At 33.1% G+C, this 19854-nt stretch overlaps 1 protein-coding gene across 2 annotated transcripts in view; it reads right to left on the bottom strand.

Annotated features, from left to right (window-relative positions):
* LOC143243905 (leucine-rich repeat and calponin homology domain-containing protein 1-like) overlaps positions 1 to 19854 on the bottom strand; it is a 74004-nt gene that overhangs the window by 32165 nt on the left and 21985 nt on the right. The window contains exons 3-5 of one of the 2 annotated variants that reach the window (XM_076487674.1): positions 17381 to 17507; positions 12142 to 12247; positions 3546 to 3682 (exon numbers count right to left, since the gene is read on the bottom strand). In XM_076487674.1, the coding sequence (XP_076343789.1) occupies positions 3546 to 3682; positions 12142 to 12247; positions 17381 to 17507 (370 nt within the window). The remainder of the gene's footprint in view (positions 1 to 3545; positions 3683 to 12141; positions 12248 to 17380; positions 17508 to 19854) is intronic. The other variant, XM_076487675.1, reaches the window with a different exon arrangement.

The following is a 19854-nucleotide window of genomic DNA, read 5'->3' as shown; positions in this document are numbered from 1 at the left end:
TCAACTGAAAGAAACTATCTGCCATGAAGCTCAGCGGCCCAGAATAAAAAACAATCTACAAGATAAACCTGATGAAAATCAGTCGAAAAAAGAAACTCAATGTGTGTAACAACAGAGTCCTGGAATGGATGTCTGTCTGACAGTTGATACAAAATCAAACATGGAATCACCTGAAAGGATCAAGACTGACCAACCAGCATAAAACAGGGAAGAAGTGGGAACATGCCTGATTGACAACAAGAAAATTAAATATGATAATGTGAGGCGAATGCTCCTATGACACCCACATGCCTGAAGTAATGCTGTCATTCAGAGATTTTTTGTAAGCCTGGCACAGTAGAACCTGTGAAAAGATGAAAATTTTGTCAGGGAACAACAAGGTGATGCCCACTGTTAAATTGGCACATTTGAGTCACCAAGACAATTCCTTGAAAACAGGAGAGGGGAAGCATACAACTGAAGACATACTTCTAGAAAGGTTCCAATGTTTATGGGAGGAGAACGTATGCATAGCCTAAACGAATGAGTGAACAGAATGAAGCCAAACCTCTCCCCCTTCATAGGGTGTAAGTACAAATTGTAAATCTAGGTAACATGACACTCCATTGCTTGCAGGCAAAGCAGTGAAGGCTGAGCTTGACTGAAATAAGAGTTGAAGAATAAACACAGATGTATTAAATGATGGGTATGTGTGAGAAAAGAATGCTTGACAGGTCAGTCCAGGCAAGCAACCCCTTGGAGACGAATGTAATAATAGAAACTCAGACCAAGTCTTTGAACATGGCAGGTGATTGCTCCATGACTCAAGTAAAGACACAACGAGGCATAAAGAACACCACAAAATTTGAAAACATGATCCTGACAGACAAAATGAAGAAAATGTCTGGAATATGAGGAAATTAAAACGTGTAAAAAGGCATCCACTGCAACAGTTTTGGTCATCCACAAACTGTGTGAAAAGGACCACCAGAATAAAAACCCTCTCAATATGGAACAGAATAGCAACAAAAACCAGATGATAGACAATGGGTTGATAACCAGATGTCAGTCACTTTGGAAACCATTAGGAGATGATAGTATTAATCTAGGGTTAAATACTCTCTAGATAGCATTCTTGGCCATTAAATACAATACTGCATCCTCAGTACACTGAAGGTGAATGGGATCAGAGGAAACAGGAAAAAGGGAAATGAAAGAGGAGAAGTAGAGATAAAGATTGAGGGTGAAAACTTAACAAACTCAACTATCATTTAAAAATAGACACAAGGCTGGTGAAAAAAAACAACAGATGAGCTGCCACTGAGTCAGATTTAACTCAACAGTCACCAAAAAGATGAGTGATGACTTCATAATAGGAAGAAGAAGATCATGAAGATATAATTGAAAAATGAGACGTGGATTAAACAGGCCTAGGAACAGGAAGAGAAAGTGAGGCTGATAAATACTAAAACTAAAATAGACAATGAGGATTGAGTCACAATCACACCAAAATCCTCTGTGTGAAGAAATGAACCTAATGAAGATCAATGAAATAAGAATAAAGTGGGCAAACATTTGTTAGGAAAGTAATCCATCCCAAGAGCAAATGAGAAAAGTAGAGAATAACAGAGTAGAACTAGTAGTATGGGCTAAAATGGTGAAAAGAAAGAGAAAAAAACTGAAGCACAATAAAGAGCCTCAAAAGTAGGGTAAATGTACAGGGGTAACGTATGGGGTACTAAGAATGAGACAAAAGCATGTAAATTTGGCACTAGAAAAGAATATAAATTTAAGGGATCTGCACCAGAGCAGATAATATGGATATTTTACATGCTGCTAATAAACAACCTGATTGGCACTACACTGAATTTTCATTAGTCAGAACATCAACAATTAAGATTATTCACAATATGTATATCTTTCATGTTGAAAAAGCTTCACAGTGGAAAATTTAATCAATACTCTATATATTCTTATTTTGAATCTGAACAAGAACTAATGTAATAACATCAGATAACATACATATATTAACTAGTAAAAATCAGTTTATGATCAATTTCTTGAAATACCCTTCACTTACATTTACAACGTTTTTTCTAACTACCTTTATACTAAAAGTGTATGGATATAACAAATACCAAGAAGTCAATGTAACTTATGTTACAGTTATGTCAAGTCAGAGTGCATTGTTGCATAATCTTATCATTAAAAAATGTGTAGTTTAGTGTCATTATGGAAGCTATCAAAACAGTTTTAAGTATGTTTAAATTTTACTGCAGCCCAAAAAGTGATAACATTGTAATGTAAGAGATTGTTAATGCAATTGATTTTGGAATTTTTATCTTATTCTTGGGTTTTAATCAGCTACATTAGCTGATCAGTTGCTCAGCATAAACTCAGCAGAACCAACTAGTCAGGAGAGTTCTGAGGTGACCATATAATTTCTGTTGTCTCTCTTTAGAAGTGTGGTGACAAAGAATTTGAAATTGAAAATATTCCATTAGTTGACCAGTCAGTCTGAATAAAGCACAGTCCAGCCTAAACATCATCACATGATTTGAACAAAAGAGTGATTCATTTGAAAATAGCATTCTTTTTTGTAATGCTATGGAGAAGTATCAAAAGAAATAAACTTCAGTTCAAAAGCATACTGTGATTACAGTCTTCTGTGGAAAATTATTCGTTGTATATTTGACGAATGCAATGTATTTTATATTCTGCAAGCTTATTAATAAGCAAGTCATTGTTTTGAACTAAATGTTATTAAATATGACAATGAAATACCACTTTGATTATTAAGTGTTTATAATTACTGATGGTGTAAAAAATAGCAAACTTACATTTATTGTACATACCAGTGGCAATATAACCCTAACATTTACCAAATAATAATGCATACTATTAATAGTATTTACAGTATTCAAAATGAATGATTCAACTTTATAATCCAGATAAATTAGTTTATTACAAGTGCATTCAGAATAATGAAGTTTACATGTATATATTCTTTCAATATTGCAAGCATATGATAGTTTACAGTCCAATAAAGTATAGGAAGATGTTTTGAGCCTAAAACTAAGTGATGTTAGATTCATGACGTGGAAAATATAAATGAAGCAATACAGAAGTGACAAACAACAACACATTTATTGAACATTTCTGAATATACAAATCCCATCTTCATAAAATTCTTATAATAGATATAAAACTGTAATTACAAATAGTCACCTGAATGTTAAATAATAGTTTACATACTATGATAAATAAAAATCTTGACACAAGTGAAGGGACTTGTATTCAAACGACAATTCCTCTGGAAAAGTTAGGTCCATAAAAATAAAATTTATTTCATTTGAGAAATGCAATACGAAATTGTCATTGAAAGGTAATTTATTTGTTTAAATTATGTACCAAATATTATGACAACCAAAACAACCACTAGTGTCTCTACGACCTACTCGAAATTTTCAGGTTATAAATATACAACTGAGAGAGAAGAAAAGAATAAGTCTTGAATATTTTAACAACAAACTCAGTGAACCTTATAACTGAATAAACATACTTACAATAGATAATGGTGAGATTAATGGGTTATTGTCCACCACTAAATGTTGCAGAGATCTCATACAGTATAGATGTATAGGTAAGAAAGTAATTTCATTGCTTGAAATGTCCAATCTAGCCAGCTGAAGTCCACATAATTCTGAAAAAAGTAAGATTTTTAACATAAAAATAGTCATTTTAAAGCTATATATCTAAAAGTGCACAATCAAAAAAGATAAAATTATAATCACAGATTTTTTATTTCACTAGTAATTTTATAAATTTATTAATTATGTTACTGAATAATTGTTGAAACTACAGAAAGCAATACCAGTGTAGAAAAATAGGTCTTATCCATGTCAAAGTTGTTAATTCAGAAGAACTAAATTACAAAGCAATGCCAATAACTGATGTTAATATGTTCCTAAGTGGAAAATATATTTCTAGTACAGCCTTCCTCAATCTGTACCACAAAATTTTTGCCTTTCATTAACCTTTATACTCCCACTAATCTTCATGTGGTATAGCTGCATTGTAGCATGCAAATAAAAATACAACAACCCTCTACATGTAGGAGTGCACAGTATTAAATATGACAATTTAATACAGTATTTTTACTGTATGCAGTAAAAATCAAAACCAATCTTCATATCAAGATTGGGCATGAAAAGAAAACCAACACCCAAAGTAGGAGAATCAGTATGAAGTACAAGAAGAGTTAAATATCCATCATATATTTTCAGTTTATGAAAATATTATCTTCGGATATATTAGCTTACTGCCACGTTGAGCAGGTGGGAGGACCAGTAAAGAAGTAACCTAGATGAGTCACTCCCAGAAAGCATCTGAAAAGGACCCAATGAGTGTGACATCTCAATGGAGGGAAATCACTCACAAGGTAGACTGCACCACACTTGAATCAGGTGTACTACTCAGCTAAGATGAATGTATGTGTTGCAAAATGAGCAGAAATTTAAAAAAAAAACATTGATGTAAGGTGGCTAGAGGATGCCAGACTGTAGGCAGGAGGCCAACTCCAGCCCAAAACCAGCTGCACCAAAATTGGATCAATTGGCCTGTGGTAGGAAATTGGTCCTTTACCATTCACCTTAGATGCAGCAACCAGAAGGGAAGTAGTGCTTACATTCCAAGAACCCTAGTTATCACACAAGCGTACATATGACAAGAGACATCATTAGCATCCCAAGAATCCAGCATCTGGATAATGGTGGGAAGATAGAAATGCAATATGAAGGGTCAACTACAGTCCAAAACCAAGCAGCAGTGGCAATGTTTTGTCCGGTCTGTGGTAGGAAGGGGGTCCCAGTCCACTTAAATGTGAGAACTTACATTGACTGGTTTGGCTCAAACCAACACCATAAAGAAATGTAATGAAAAAATACACTCCACACCATATGACATCTAGAATTGTAAATCCAATCCATGTAAAAGGATGGTCATGCTACCTACACTGACAGAACACTATCACCCTATTTGCTTTTGATAATAGGATTGAGTGATAGGATGAAGAAAGAGTGGCATGGAGTTTGTCAGTGGTAAGTACTCCCATATTCTACTAGAAGAAGGGGAAAAATGAGTTGGAGGTCTGGAGGAATACAGCACAAGAGAAAGTGCAATGGTTAACCACCAACTTTATTTTGAAAAGCAGACTGAATCCAATTTGTACAATCAAGAGAAAGACAGGGAAGGTCAGAATTCACCATCAGCTTTACTCTTGTTTACCTATGACTATAGGGTCCACAATGAACATATTTTGGAAGCAAAACACTGCAAGGATGAACTTACAAGCAGTCTTATGAAACACTCAATATCAACAGAGAGCATCAAGTGACAGAACTGTCACACAGCATGGATTTCAGAATTCATATACCTGGATGGGCACCATTCACCACAGAGCAGGATCAGGAAAGAAATTTGAGGAAGTCCTTGTACTATGAAATACAGAAGAGAAATAACACTTACCTACTCAAAGATGACTTAATGAGTGACAGGTGGTGACAAGAGGTAGACAATATCTGGCTGAGAAGGAAACTGCAAGATAATGCAGATGTAACATGAAAGTTAAAATATTAACATGCTAGTCTGGAAAATTTCCTCCAAAGGGTGATGAAGATGATGAATATCTCATGAGTGGAAACCAACTGATCAGAGTGAGTGAGAAAAGGTCATAGGAAACTGAAAAATACCAGAGTATAAATAAAGAAGAAGCACAAAAGGTACAGTGTGAGCCACTTAACACCTTAGAGCTTTGACTGAATACAGGAAGTGATTAGAATCAGAACTGGAATATGTATTTGAAATGGAAAGAAGAGACAGTAAAAACAGCATTACCCTCACTTGCAGCAAAGGGTTTTGGTAGGAAGGTACAATTAAGATAACGGAGCATGTAGGTTTGGTGGTAAAGGATGTAAAAGACATTGAGGAGGTACACAGGAAGAGAAAAATATTTCCAAGGATGAGTAACATGTGGAACAGGAAACCAAAGACACTAACACAGGTACAGAAAGGGCATGGTGGACAACATTAAGATCCCAATCTTATAAGGGAGTAGGTCAAGAATGATGGAAATAAAAAGAATGAAACAAGATGAAAAGAACAGAAAATGAAAACACATGGCAGAGTCTAGAAAAAGGAAAGGTAGAAAATACTACAGCTCTACAACTGGTAATGGTATCAATGGAAAAACAATTATTTAAAGGACAGGTAAAAATTCAGAAAGATGAGGATCAAAGTGGAAAAGAAGGAAGCTACCCAAAAGGAATGTTCAGTACCTCACATAAAGGACTGGATAAAAGCAATGTGTGAAGACAAAAAAATGAGAATGGATGAATGAAGCACTGCTGAATGAGGTTGATGAAGAAGGAAAGGAGAGAGGAAAAGAGGTAATAATGGCAACAGCAAAAGAGAGAGAAATAAAGAAAACCATGGTTGAGCTGATGAGAAATGAGACACTAGAAGTAATTAATATGGAGTGTTTTTTTGACAATGGAAAAGGCCCTGGAAAGAAGATGGATGGGGAGAATAGATATTAATATAGAGAGTAGTCTAATCCTGATTGACAGCATCTATCAACAAAATGGAAGGATGAAGAAAAGGAGACCAAAACAGTGGAAGTCTAGTATTAAGATGGTTAAATATATCCAGCCAAGGAGTATCCACCTAAAAGCCTGGAGTCCAAGGGCCATTCCATGGGGAGAACCTTGATGGGACAAGATGTGAAAACACAACGAATATGATTGGATAGGGTGCTCCTTTCCTGAATGATGTAAGAAATAACAGTCAAACTATCAGAGTACATCACTGTAAAGGCCCTCAGCAGCTGACAAAAATAATGATTTACTGGCCAATGAACAGCCAGGAGTTCCAGAATATTGATGTGAAAATTCAATTCAAATGAAGACCAATGGCCCAAGGTATCTTGAGAATTGCATATGTTCCTCAACCTGATATTAGGTAATATAGGATTTTCTGAGTATTCAGACCAATATCATTTACTAATTCTTTATTACAAATTCCATTCTCTAGAGCATGTTTACTAGATTACCACCAAGTAAACAGTTCCAGACAGCAGCTATCCTTGAAGTTACAGCAGGTTACAATCAACTATTAAATTTTAGCTATAATGTAGAAACATATACACATGAGAAAAGATTATCAAAAGCTGAGCAAACTATTTTATTATGTTAGAGTACCTTTTATACATATAGCCTGTATATATATATATATATATGTAGTGTTTTAACAATTTGATAACATGTGAATCCTAGTCACATTTATTTATTTGAGAGAAAGAAAACACACACACAAGAAACTATTTCAATTATTTATAATTAGTCAATTACCTGTGGTGTCAACAATTGGTAGGGATGACAATGCATGGTGGCTATAAGCGATTTGCAGCCTTGTTTAATAATCTCTGTTTAATTCTTTTTTTTTCTTAACCAAAGACAAAAGACATTTACATTAATGGTAATACTTACCTACAGCCTCAAGAGTTTTTACCTTATCATATACCATTTATTTGGTAATGTTCAATTTTTTGTTTTCTTGTGTTATTTGTAGTCCTGAAAAATACTTCTTCTGGAATACAATTTTTCTCAAGGAAGGATACAAGTTGGAAGGGTATAATAACTCATAAAAATGAAGACAATAAAAACTCAATAAATAAAAGAATTAGCATTTTAGATATTCTTTACTTTGTTTTAATTTCACTTTATGTTACTTAACAATGAATTGAGTGGCAGGCAGGCTGTCAATATACTGATAACATTATCCAGACTTGCAGCCACTATAGACAATTTCCCTCTCACCCTGCCACACATGTAGGTAAATTAATCTTTATATTTCACCAAGAATGATATTGATCATGTATTTTGTAATCACTAACTATAATGCTTCACCAACAATGATATTGATCAAACTACCAACTACATCTACAAACTAAATAAATGTGAATAAATAGGTCGAGTTGAGTGTTTTAAGAAAAATTGAATTCTGTAGAATGTAAGATTCAACTGTTTTTGTGAATTTCAAAATGCACCACCAACAAACCAAAAATGATGTTTCATGACATCATAGATAATACAAAAGTGTTTCTGATGCTATTCTGTAGGAGTTTTGTTTGAACATAGATGACATTAAGGATTTGATTGATTTTTGTAACCTTCCAATGCAGTCACCTTTTGGCAATTTTCTTTGTACAAAAATTACAGGAATGACAGGTGTGTGATAGATAAATGCATGAAGGAGTGGTGCAGCTGGTCGATCACTATTTGTTCTCTCTATCTGTCTCCTGAAGAAACCTAAGATCAGCGAGACCTAGATGCCATCATTGAACAGTTACCATTTCCCTTTTTAATCCTGGGGGATTTTATTAAACATAACCCCCTCAAGGGTGGTAATGATACTATATGGAGTATATGCTTTTGTATCACAACCCTTCTCTCCTCAATACTAAATTTTAACTAATTTTCATCTGGCTCACTTTCACTTTTCTCTTAACTTTCTTGGAGGGTTGACAGTACACGATGAAGCAGTGATCATTTACCTGCCATTTTGAGTGAGACTGGCTGTGGTTGATACCACCTGACCCAAGTGCCTCAATAGAAGTTGCACCATATAAACTGGTACTCTTTCACTGCTCTCTCGGAACTTGATTCTGCCGATGTCTATAAGCCACTGATAAACAACAGCGGGGCAGTAGTGACTAACTGTATTGTCCAGGTAGCTACCAAGTGTATTCCTAAAACTTCTACATATTTTTCATGGTATCTTCATCCATGGTGGAATCCTGCTTGTCACATGGCACAGGAGGCTCAAAAACAGACCTGGGAGAACTTCTGAAGGTACCTCACACTTTTAAACTGCACTGCATTTTAGTAGACCCATGCACATGCTCAGCAAGTAAGGCATCATATCTAGATAGAATCTTGGATTAAGTACACAGCTAGCATTTCTTCTACCACCAATTCCAAAGTCATATGGAACTAGATTTGGAAGGTCAGTGGACAGTATGCTTCTGCCTTCCTTTCATTCTTGCTCTCTGATGGCCAATGCATTTAGCACTCCTGCTTCATCCACCACCTTCTTAGTTATCAAGACTCAGGCAGAGTGATTGCCTTTTTCCTTTTGAGCTGATACAACTATAATTGCCCCTTTACGTTGGTGGAACTCATGCTTGCTCTTTATCTATCTGGTACAATCGGAACTGATGATATTCACTACAAGATGCACTATTTCTTTCCTGCCTCTCTTGCTACTCTTCTGGTTATTTTTAACTGGATCTGGCAGGAAAATGTTTTTCCTGATGTTTGGTACTGAGCTATTGCCCTTCCTTTTTCCAAGCCTAGGAAAGATTCAAAGATTCATTCAAATTACTGTCCAACTGCTTTGATGGGCTGTATCTGTAAAATCTTAGAGAAGATGGTTAATACTCATTTTGTTTGGTTTCTTGAATCAAACAACTTCCTCTTGCCCACCCGATATGGGTATTCAGCAACAGCACTCCACCATAGACCACACGATTTGACTTGAAACGTCAATCAGGGAAGCATTTCTCAAATGACAGCATCTTGTTTCTGTTTTGTCTTTTTTACCTCGAGAAAGCTAATGATACTACATGAGGGTATGGCATTTTTTAAGACCTCCACTTATTTGCCCATTTTATTGGTTAAAGGTATATTAACCTCCATGGATCCTGTGATTGATTGAGTAGACAGATCTCTATCTGTGGATGAAAATTCCAGCAACTGAAAAATGAATAATTGTTTTGCATCACAGGGCTTGGAGAAAAAGATGGACCCTGAGGAATGCCTGAACCTGAAGCCAAAGGAAGTAGACCTGGGCAGCCACTGGAAGGAGTGGTAAGGACAGAGATGGAAGTAGATGTAGGATTGTCAATTCTTTTAACCACAGAGAACAGAAGTCTTCAGATGTTTTGCAAATTACTCTACTGGAGGTACGGAGAGATCTGTCTGCACTCCCACAGTTGCAGTGGAATGGAGTGCATCAGCATATATCAAAGATGAAGTGGGGAAGAATAACTTCTGATCCTCTGGGTAGGAGATACTGTTTGCAATTTTCAAGCATTGACCTCTCTCACTTCCACCCACTTAGGGCAAGAACTAGAGTACAGTTAACACAGTGTGGCTCCAGTTTGCACTAATAGGAAAAAGGGGGAACATCTGCCCTTAAGATTTCTCTGACAATGAATACAGAATGAAAAATTAAGGTGTTGAATCCGACATTGATGGTAACTGTATAACAGAGTCCTCATACGTAGTCGTTTTCCGATAACGTTTTTCATTTTTAGTTTTTGTTCAGGAATTGGGGTATCCATAACAAAATAAGAATATTTTAGTGCCCACTGTCCCCACCCATCATAGAGCCCTATGAGGGGACTCACTGCAATGCCAAACAAAAACACTGCAGCAATACCAGGGTTTTGTGAGCACTATACCCAAACACCAGCATCAGAACAATGTTCACAACACTTAGTGAGGATGTCCAATACTGGTACTTGGTTGACCCTAGACCTAGAGGACCAGTCAACTGACCTTGGAGGGTCCACCCATCTACAGGAATTCAAGGCCAAAGTGGTGTGTTACGGTTGGACCCCTTAATCACCAGAATCATTTCCTCCCCTTCAAGAGTTGCCATGCATGGCAAACATCAGGGTGGATGTTTAGATCCCAAAGGAGGTAAGCTGAAATTACAGTACCTTCTCTAGGAGGTCCCCCTCAAAATAAGCAGGAAACCATCTCAAGTGGAAATCTAGTATCATGTAGTAATAATTTCCCATAAATTTGTTTTATCATTAACGTATATTACAATTTCATTCATAACAACACGGTAATCCTGACCCCTTCAACAATTTTGATAATAGACTCACAATATTAAACAAGAGTTTGAACTACAATGAAAAGAGTTGCTCTCATTTTCCTCTATATTACTGTATTTATTTCTGTAAAATTTTGAGACAAAATAAGCACAGGTTGGTCGTACAAGTAGTAGAGTTAGTGGAAATTTAGTCCATGATTACTGTTGTGTGTCAATATAAAACAGGTGATCTTTGTGTGCAGTTGTACTCTTAGATGTTCACATAATTTATTTAAAATCCTTTTAAAACAAAACACAAGTTATTCATAACAGATTAATCACACTGATTATCATTATCAACAACTTATCAGAGTGAATGTTTAGATCAACACTTTACACCTTGATCAAACTTTGTAAAATGGATGGCAACTGAATACTCTGCCTAAACAATCTATCAAAGAATGCTTTACACCTTCTTATTCATTCTGTTTGTTTATTGTAGGGTTTAAGAATTTTAGTCCTCACACAAGGATATCAAATTTCCATTGGAAGGTGAATTTCACAAGAGAAGGAAAAATGGAGAAAAAGAAGAGAACATATCTAAACAGTTGGTGAAGTGGCTCAACTCCAAAGGCAAAGATGGTAATGTAAAAATGTGTATAATTCATTTAAAGCAGAAGATATTCAGCCACATTATGAAGAAACTATAAGTAATCTATATTTAGATTATGGTGAACATCCACAAATCAATCTATGACCCAGCAACATGTCCTTCAAAGAATGGAATATTAAGTGTCATATGTTATATGCCATGGGTCTGATTGAGACAATCTATTACAACTAGAAAAGTTCATATACAAATCTCTATACAAAAATATTTTGAACTGGAAGTATGGTTTGTTTATTTTTATTTAATCAGTTTTATTGTTATTTAATCCAAAATAAAGCAGCAGTTTGTCTCTGGGAATACAAATACTACATAAAAGAGATGTACAAGTTCATTGAACTTACAAGATTGTCACTACTTTATGATTATATAATTTGTAATGGTGAAATGTTCATTAAACTTGCACTAGGTTAACCTGGGTTATGCAATTGGAAAAAACTAAGAAATGAAAGTTTTATTTACATTCTTATTAAATCAGAACATTATTTCTTCAAGGTTTATCAATTATCCTATTATTTTTCATAACAAAATGATATTTCTAATATAGTTTGTGGATGTTAAAAGATACAAATTTAATAAAAAAACTCAAAATAAGCACTGCATTGGTAACTGACCTGGGGGTAACTCAGTTAAAAAATTTCTTCTTAGATTAAGTGATCTCAAAGACTCCAGCTCTCCAATTTGTGGTGGCAGGTATGTGATTTTGTTGCAGCTCACATCCTGAAAGTTTAATAGACATTAAAATGACTGGTCACAGAAAGTGAAGGTATAAGAAGCTTGAGAAATTAAGATACACATGTAGTGAGTCATATGTATTCATGTACAGCCTTTCCATTGTATTATTTTTTGTTTCAATAAATGAGTCCTATTTCAGCAAAGTTCTTCTCAATCTATTGAACTTCATAATTTTTCTGGCAGGGAATTCAAAGGTGATTTTAATGTATTTTATATTATGTGTTGGCAAGAATTATTAACTTAGTAGCATTTAGTAAATTAATTGTAACTCCCATTTCATTACTGTGGTTAGATTTTGTCTGCAAATATTATACACAATAGCAAGCACATAAAATTATACACAGATATGAATAAATGTATCTTGATTTAATCTAATTAACAGGTGAGTAAAAGAAACTAATCTTGGAAAAAAATAATGAATGTACTATGTTTTCTTCAATAGAGTTAAATTTTGTTTATAAATATTATACATATATATATGTACATGTACAATCATATATATGTATAATGGTATTTATATTTATTTTGAGTTTTATAAGAAAAAATATACATTTTCATAAATTAAAGTATACTACAAGGAGAAACAAAACTAAAACAAACAAGCACCTACTCTGAATTTAGATAATTATCTGAAAGTGTTGAAGAAGTTCGGTAAGAATTAGTTATCTGGAGGTCATAAAATCTTAAGATTTTAGCAGGCACTACAAAATCAGGTTATAAACCTTGGAAAAATTATTGTGAAGTGTTTTTACTAACATTAAAGGTATTCTGTACAGGTTGAAAGACAAATGGACTAAGAGAAGTAAAGATTCAGAAAACAAAACAAATAATAACAACACTAATTAACCTCCAATGATAGCTTTTAGGATATTTCTATTACTGAGGTATTTATGTGAAAGCTGTTAAGTCCTAGTTGCTCAGTTATTAAGGACACCAATTTCATAGTACCAGTGTGAGTTGGAGTTCTTGGATTCAAACCCCTTTCAGAATAGATTACTTTTCACTTCTTTCAGAAATGTATACACACTTTTTAAACAATGTTGTTTTTTTTCCCAGTTTCAGTAGAACCAGAAAAAGTGATACTTAAAGGAACTTTATTTAAATACTTTATGTTCCATTATACGTATAAATATTAATTAACCTTTGCATGAGATTTATAGTAGGTTTACACATTCATCAAGTGAGTGAAACTTAAGTAAAAAAATATGGTACCTATGGCCTTTTTGTGATTTCTTCCTTAATCTGGATGCAGAAATAATTATTTGCAAGATTCAAGGCTTTGATGAAAGATTATAAAAAGTATGCTTACATTAATGGATGGTATGATTGAGCTTGCAGGACAATTTTCATTGTAGGGATGCATTACATTATAGTGATGGACTACACCCAGATAACAAAATGTTTGTTGAGCCTCCAAATAAATTCATTAAAAACAGTTTAAACTAACCTTACACAGTAATGAGGTAGTTCAGGAAATTGTGAATACACAAATTAATAAGAGAGCTTGAGTAACAAAAATTTACAACATAGCAATTTCAATAATTTTAATTTTGTGAACTCAAATTTGAGTTTATTACGAGACATTTTTATAAACACAAATAAAATAAGGGCTTATACTTCCAGAATGTAACTGTATTAGCTCAATATTTTGCCATTACAGCCTCATTAGAAGCTATTGATCTGAAAAGGTAGGAAACTGACAGTTTTTGATGAAGCTGTTATATCAGAACATTGTGCAAATAAAGTTACATTCTGAAAAACATGGGTCATTATTTAAGTTAAGTAGCAGTTTTGGAGATAAGTCATTCAGGTTTAAAGACAAGATTAATTGTTACTGTTCTAATGTTAAAAATTTCAGGAACAGACAGGATGAGCTCAGGGCTCAAACAAAATTGATATGAATTACTTTGGTTAGCACTGGTAATTGGAAATCATTTTAAAAATCAGGTTATAAGGCACTTAATAGTGACAGACATTTTCAAATAGGAAAGGGGTAGGTCTTTATATAAAGGATGAATCACAACTTATAAAAATAGCAGTCTAAAGGATGAACTTAAGTGAATTACACTCAGGTGGTTTCAAAGGCAGAAAACTTTAGTTTGGTAATTGTTACAGGTAAACCTATCCAACAGATAAAATCAATCAGAAACTGCATCATCAAATTAGTGTTGTTAATATTCTTATACTAATGGAATAATTACCAGAAACAAACTTTGAGGAAGACAGAAAGAGTGGTTTCTTGAATTGATTCAGAATGGTTTTCTATACCAAATGGTCATAAAGCCAATCAAAGAGAATACTATTTTAGATTTATTGTTAGCCATTTATTCCTTGATGGTGAAAAAAATATAGATTAACAAATAAAGCACCAGAACTAGACAGCATTTTTTCCAGTGTTTCAAAAGAAGTCAAACATTTGTGATAGGTTATCATATTAACATGGATTCACTAAAGAAATATCTTCCCTTACAAATCTGGTAACTTTTGTGAGGATGACAGGACATGTTCTCTGGATGACAGGAAGAGTGCTGATATGATTTATTCCTTTTAATAGGAGAGGATACAGAAGAAGGCTACAGAGATAATTACAGAGATGAAAAGGTTATCTTGTGGGGATAAGTTAAAATTGTGTAACTTGTTTATGAGAAAATAAATATAGAAGATGACTTGATAGATGACTTCATTCAAAGTTTACAATATTTTTTGGGAGATCAGTAGAATAAAAACCTCAAGCTTTGGTGTTATATTTCATTGTGAATATGAAAAAACAAAAGATCAAAACAAGTTTAAGATTTGGAAAAGATAACATAGGCTTTAGTAGACAGTGATTCACACATGAAATAAGCAATCAGCAACAATAGAGACCAGCACCACTTTACAAGTTTTAACGTAAATGTGATAATTTCCAGAAAATTTAGAACGGGTTTACATTTTAACTTTTTCTCAGAAGTAGATATACTGAGACAGTCTTGAAAAACAAAAAAGTCATTTGTGGTCATTATTTAATATTAGTACAGCAGTAAGGTGATTTGATATTTATAACACCTTATAAAACAAATGACTGTAAATCTGAAAAGTAAAATTTGATTACATAATAAGTTGATCTTGGAAATAAGTAAAAACTAACTAAAAGTGTATGACATCAGATTTAAGAGGTACTCATACACCTGTGATAGTGAATCAAACCACTCATTTGGAGTTACAGATGTAGTAGAGATTGGTTGAAATAAGCAGGGGAAATTTGATATTTGAATAATTACTAAATTCGTTAAATTTGTAAATTATCTCAAATTAATGATGTTTCAGATTGTACTAAAGATGCTGAAGGTTTATGGTATTTTTTTACTATTTGATAAGCTGTGCACTTGGTAGATGTCCTTTAATGTTAAAGAAAAACAACTCATAGATACTAGTTATCACAACCTTAAGTACTCTTACTAATGGCAGATGGAATTCTAAGTGAAGCTGATGAGAAGCATTACTATCACATAGTTTCTACAGCCTCCTACATAATTTACATTAGCTAGTAATAATTAAGATAATTTCAAGGTATTGTAGATTGTACATATATATATCAATTCATTTTACAAAAAAGCTTTTTAGACCACCTTTAAAACATGATATTCACTTTTGGTCAACATATTTAGGAAGGAATTTTGTGATGCTCTAAAAGTTTCAAAGAAAACCTGCAAAAAAAGATTTATAGGATTGAAGAAGTTATCATAAGGGGCTAAAATGAAATATTTTGATAAGTCTTCACAAGAGAGAAGAAAAGTTGATGATGAAATTATGAGGTTTTCTTTAAAGACTGTTATGAGGTTTAGACTTTATAAATCCAGGTTATTTTTTAAAGTAGATTTTGTAAGACATAATATTAGAAGACACAAATTTTGCTACATATGTAGAGAAACCTTTGACATGAATGTAGTTAAGGCAGCAATACTTATCTAATAAGATGGTCAGCCAGTGGAATAGTTTATTTAAGGTGCTGTAGAATCTAAAATACTGAAAACAGTTAAAGAGGCAAATGGATAACTATTTAAAGGTAAATGTTAGATACATGAAAATAGATTCCTATATAAAGGATGGAATAGCATAACAGTAGATGGAATGATCTAGATAAGTTTAACGACCTTTTGTTATGAATTGGAATTATAATAGTTGATTAAATTGGTAAGAGCATTGACCTTGGAGCACTGTATCTTCATTAAGGATCCAAAGTTCAAGCCTCTATAAGAAGACATTTCTTAACATTATACATGAAATGTTAAAAACTCACCCAGCTTGTATTGTTTGGATTTTTTCTTCTAACTTAAGTAACTGTTGCAGTCACATCATCAAAAAAATATATACATTGCTGACTACTGATCAATGAATTTTCATACATTAATTTACTTGGCACAATACAATTTAATGGAATGATTGAAAACTTTTGAAAACAAAACATACAGTTTCTTTCCTAGATTAATTTCAATTTATACAAGTGATATTTTTATAATTTATTTTCTCTACTTATTTAAATGCTTTATTTTCTTGTATTTGTCAAACCTATTTAATCTTCTGCCAAGTCTCTTCTATTTACAGCAATAAGCCTGTTTTAGGATAGAAAATGTTTAAAGGCATTGTCTTATTCTATCACTTCATTTTTACTGTGGTGTACAAAAGAACCCTTGTTATCTTAGTAGTGCACATTTTTTCTTATGAAAGATTCAACTTCTTTTTTTGGGGAGGAGGAGCAAGTATATCATCATAGTTAATTGTTGTACATTTCTCATATTGTGTTGTATTACAATACTGGGCTTTATTTATACTTGGTGAAACTATTATATTTGTTGGTGTAATATTTTTTATCCATGTGCAACTGCACTAATACTAATAAATTATAAATCTGTGTAACATTACAGAAACAGTTAAAACAAGACTCCAAGGCAATACATACTACCATTCACAAGATAAAAATATACAATATATTTAATATTTCTAGCTATTATACTTTGATATCATTAATTAAATGCTATATGTGTATATGCAAATATTAAATAATGAAGAATTATCACCAACATTTACTTTTTTTTCAACTGAATTAAATTAGCAGAGGTTTATACTTTTCTTACACACCAAATCCATAAGCTGATTCATGATACCAATCTCCGTTGGAAGAGTAAATAGTCTGTTGTTGTTGATGATAAGTACTTGAAGAGGAAGCTGACATAATGCTGGTGGAATGATGCATAGCTGATTTCTGCTGGAAATAATTGAGATGTTAAACTTGCACAACTTAAATATTACAGATTCTAAAGTTTTACATCTAGCATGCTTAAGAAAAAACAAACCTTTCACAATATAGAAGTATTTTACTATTATTACTACAGTCACAATCTTAAACACCCTCATGAATGAGTCTTTTAGAGACAAAATTATATATATATATATATATAATTACATACATACATATAAAACATTGAATTGTACAAGCTCAGGTTTATGACAATTTTCATGTTCCCCTTGTTATATTATAGTGCATGTCATACATAAGAATAAAATCATTTCTAAGAAAAGCACAATATGTAAAAAGCTATATATAAGAATAAAGGTTTTATGATAGCAGTTAAAATTATTAATATCAGTAATTACAATTTAAAACATTTATAAATATATGATCATGTCTGCAACAACAGTGAAAAAAGGGATTTTGTAGAAACTAGAAACATTCAATGTTAAATAGACGGACTATTTACAAAAACGTTAGCAGGTTATAAATCATATGGTTTTGTGGTCAAAAGCCTAGAGATTTGCACACACTGATGAATGTTATGTAGCCAAAGAAGCGAGGTACAATGCAAGTCATTTTTTTTTAATTACTGAAACTGCATGTAAATTTATAAAATTTTGGACTCAGTACCAAGCTGCGTTTATTACATATACTCGTGTAAAACAAGTCATTTGCGTCATCTGTAATTTATACTGTAAAACTACTAAATCTCACATAAGACAAGTTTAAATTAAAAACAGCAATAAAATATGTTTTTATTTATAATAAGAAATAATAAAATGTAAAATAATCCAATTTTTGTCATAGCTGTAACTTGACATGATAATCCCGTCGATACTAGACCTTATTAATAGAAAGAAAATAATTGGAAAATTGATTAAACACACACAAACACTAATACATACATTTAAAAGTGATTTAAAATAAAATGATATAAACGTTTATTAACTACACTAACATCCATCCAAACAAGTAATAATGCGATAAACATAATTTTGTAACTTAATGTTTTGAGACAACATGGGACCAACATCTTGGATGTTTCATCCTCTAAACTAAATTAAAACAATTATATAAATAAAACACCTTGAAGTTAGATTATGATTCATCTACTTATCAAGCTTTTTCTTAAATTTACAGCTTCTACAACATCATAACGCAACCCACTCCAAAGACCAACCACCCTATTGTCTTAGCCAAAGATTATTCCCACCCTGCAAAAATTTATATTCGGATCCCCTTGTCGGACTGTTGTCATTATTCAGTACAAAAAACGTTAACGCAGCAACACTATAAATTTCTTTTAGAATTTTAAACATCTAGGACAAATCCGCACTGACTATTAAGTTATATTACCAATATTATGCTGTAACATAATACTACACAGTCATTCAGAAAAAATTAAGTTGAAATTAAATATATCGTGAAAATTTGATTTAAGTTCAAAATTATAAAATTAAAAATTCATAAAAGAGTCATTCTAAATATCATACATTATGAGGTGTCAATGATTTGTTCGTTTTGTTTTTTGAATTTCGTACAAAGCTACACGAGGGATTATTTGTTTGTTTTAAATTTCGCGCAAAGTTATACGAAGGCTATCTGTACTAGCCGTCCCTAATTTAGCACTGTAAGAGTAGAGAGGAAGCAGTTAGTCATCACCTCCCACCGTTAACTCGTGGGCTACTCTTTTACCAACGAAGAGTGGGATTGACTGAACATTTTAACGACTCCACAGTTGAAAAGGCGAGCATGTGTGGTGCGACGGGGATTCGAACCCGCAACCCTCAGATTATGAGTCGAGTGCCTTAACCAACTGGCCATGCTGGGCCTGCAATAGATGGAGAACAGGTAGCTCATTGTGTAACTTTGCATTAGCAAAACAAGAATCCTTGTGGAACATCAGAAAACCAATCTACATTGGCGAGCACAATAATTCCTCTAACAATTCTGTGAATCCATATGTTTGTTACACAGTTTAAGTTAAGCAGCTTCAAATGTTAATTAAAAAAAAGGGGGAGGAGGTGAATGACCTCCAAAATTGTCCAAAATTAATTAAGATAACTATTTTTTATTCACTTTCAATACCACAAACGACACAAGTTTCGCAACAGCAACTGATCAGAGGCTATATTTTATTGATAATACCAATAAAATGTTGTTTGATTTGTTGTTTGGTTTATTTTTTGAACAAAGCTGCAAGAAAGGGCTATCTGTGCATGCTCTGCTAACCAGTGGTATTGAAATATGATTTTTCAGCATCATAAGCGTGAGACTTACAGATGAGCCATGGGGCAATAGGAGAAAAAAATAGATTAAT

This window comes from Tachypleus tridentatus, chromosome 2 (assembly GCF_004210375.1).
Source record: "Tachypleus tridentatus isolate NWPU-2018 chromosome 2, ASM421037v1, whole genome shotgun sequence".
In the NCBI taxonomy this organism is placed as follows: Eukaryota; Metazoa; Arthropoda; class Merostomata; order Xiphosura; family Limulidae; genus Tachypleus; species Tachypleus tridentatus.
The sequence above is the reverse complement of the archived record's forward strand: the minus strand, read 5'-3'. Positions and strand labels throughout refer to the sequence as shown.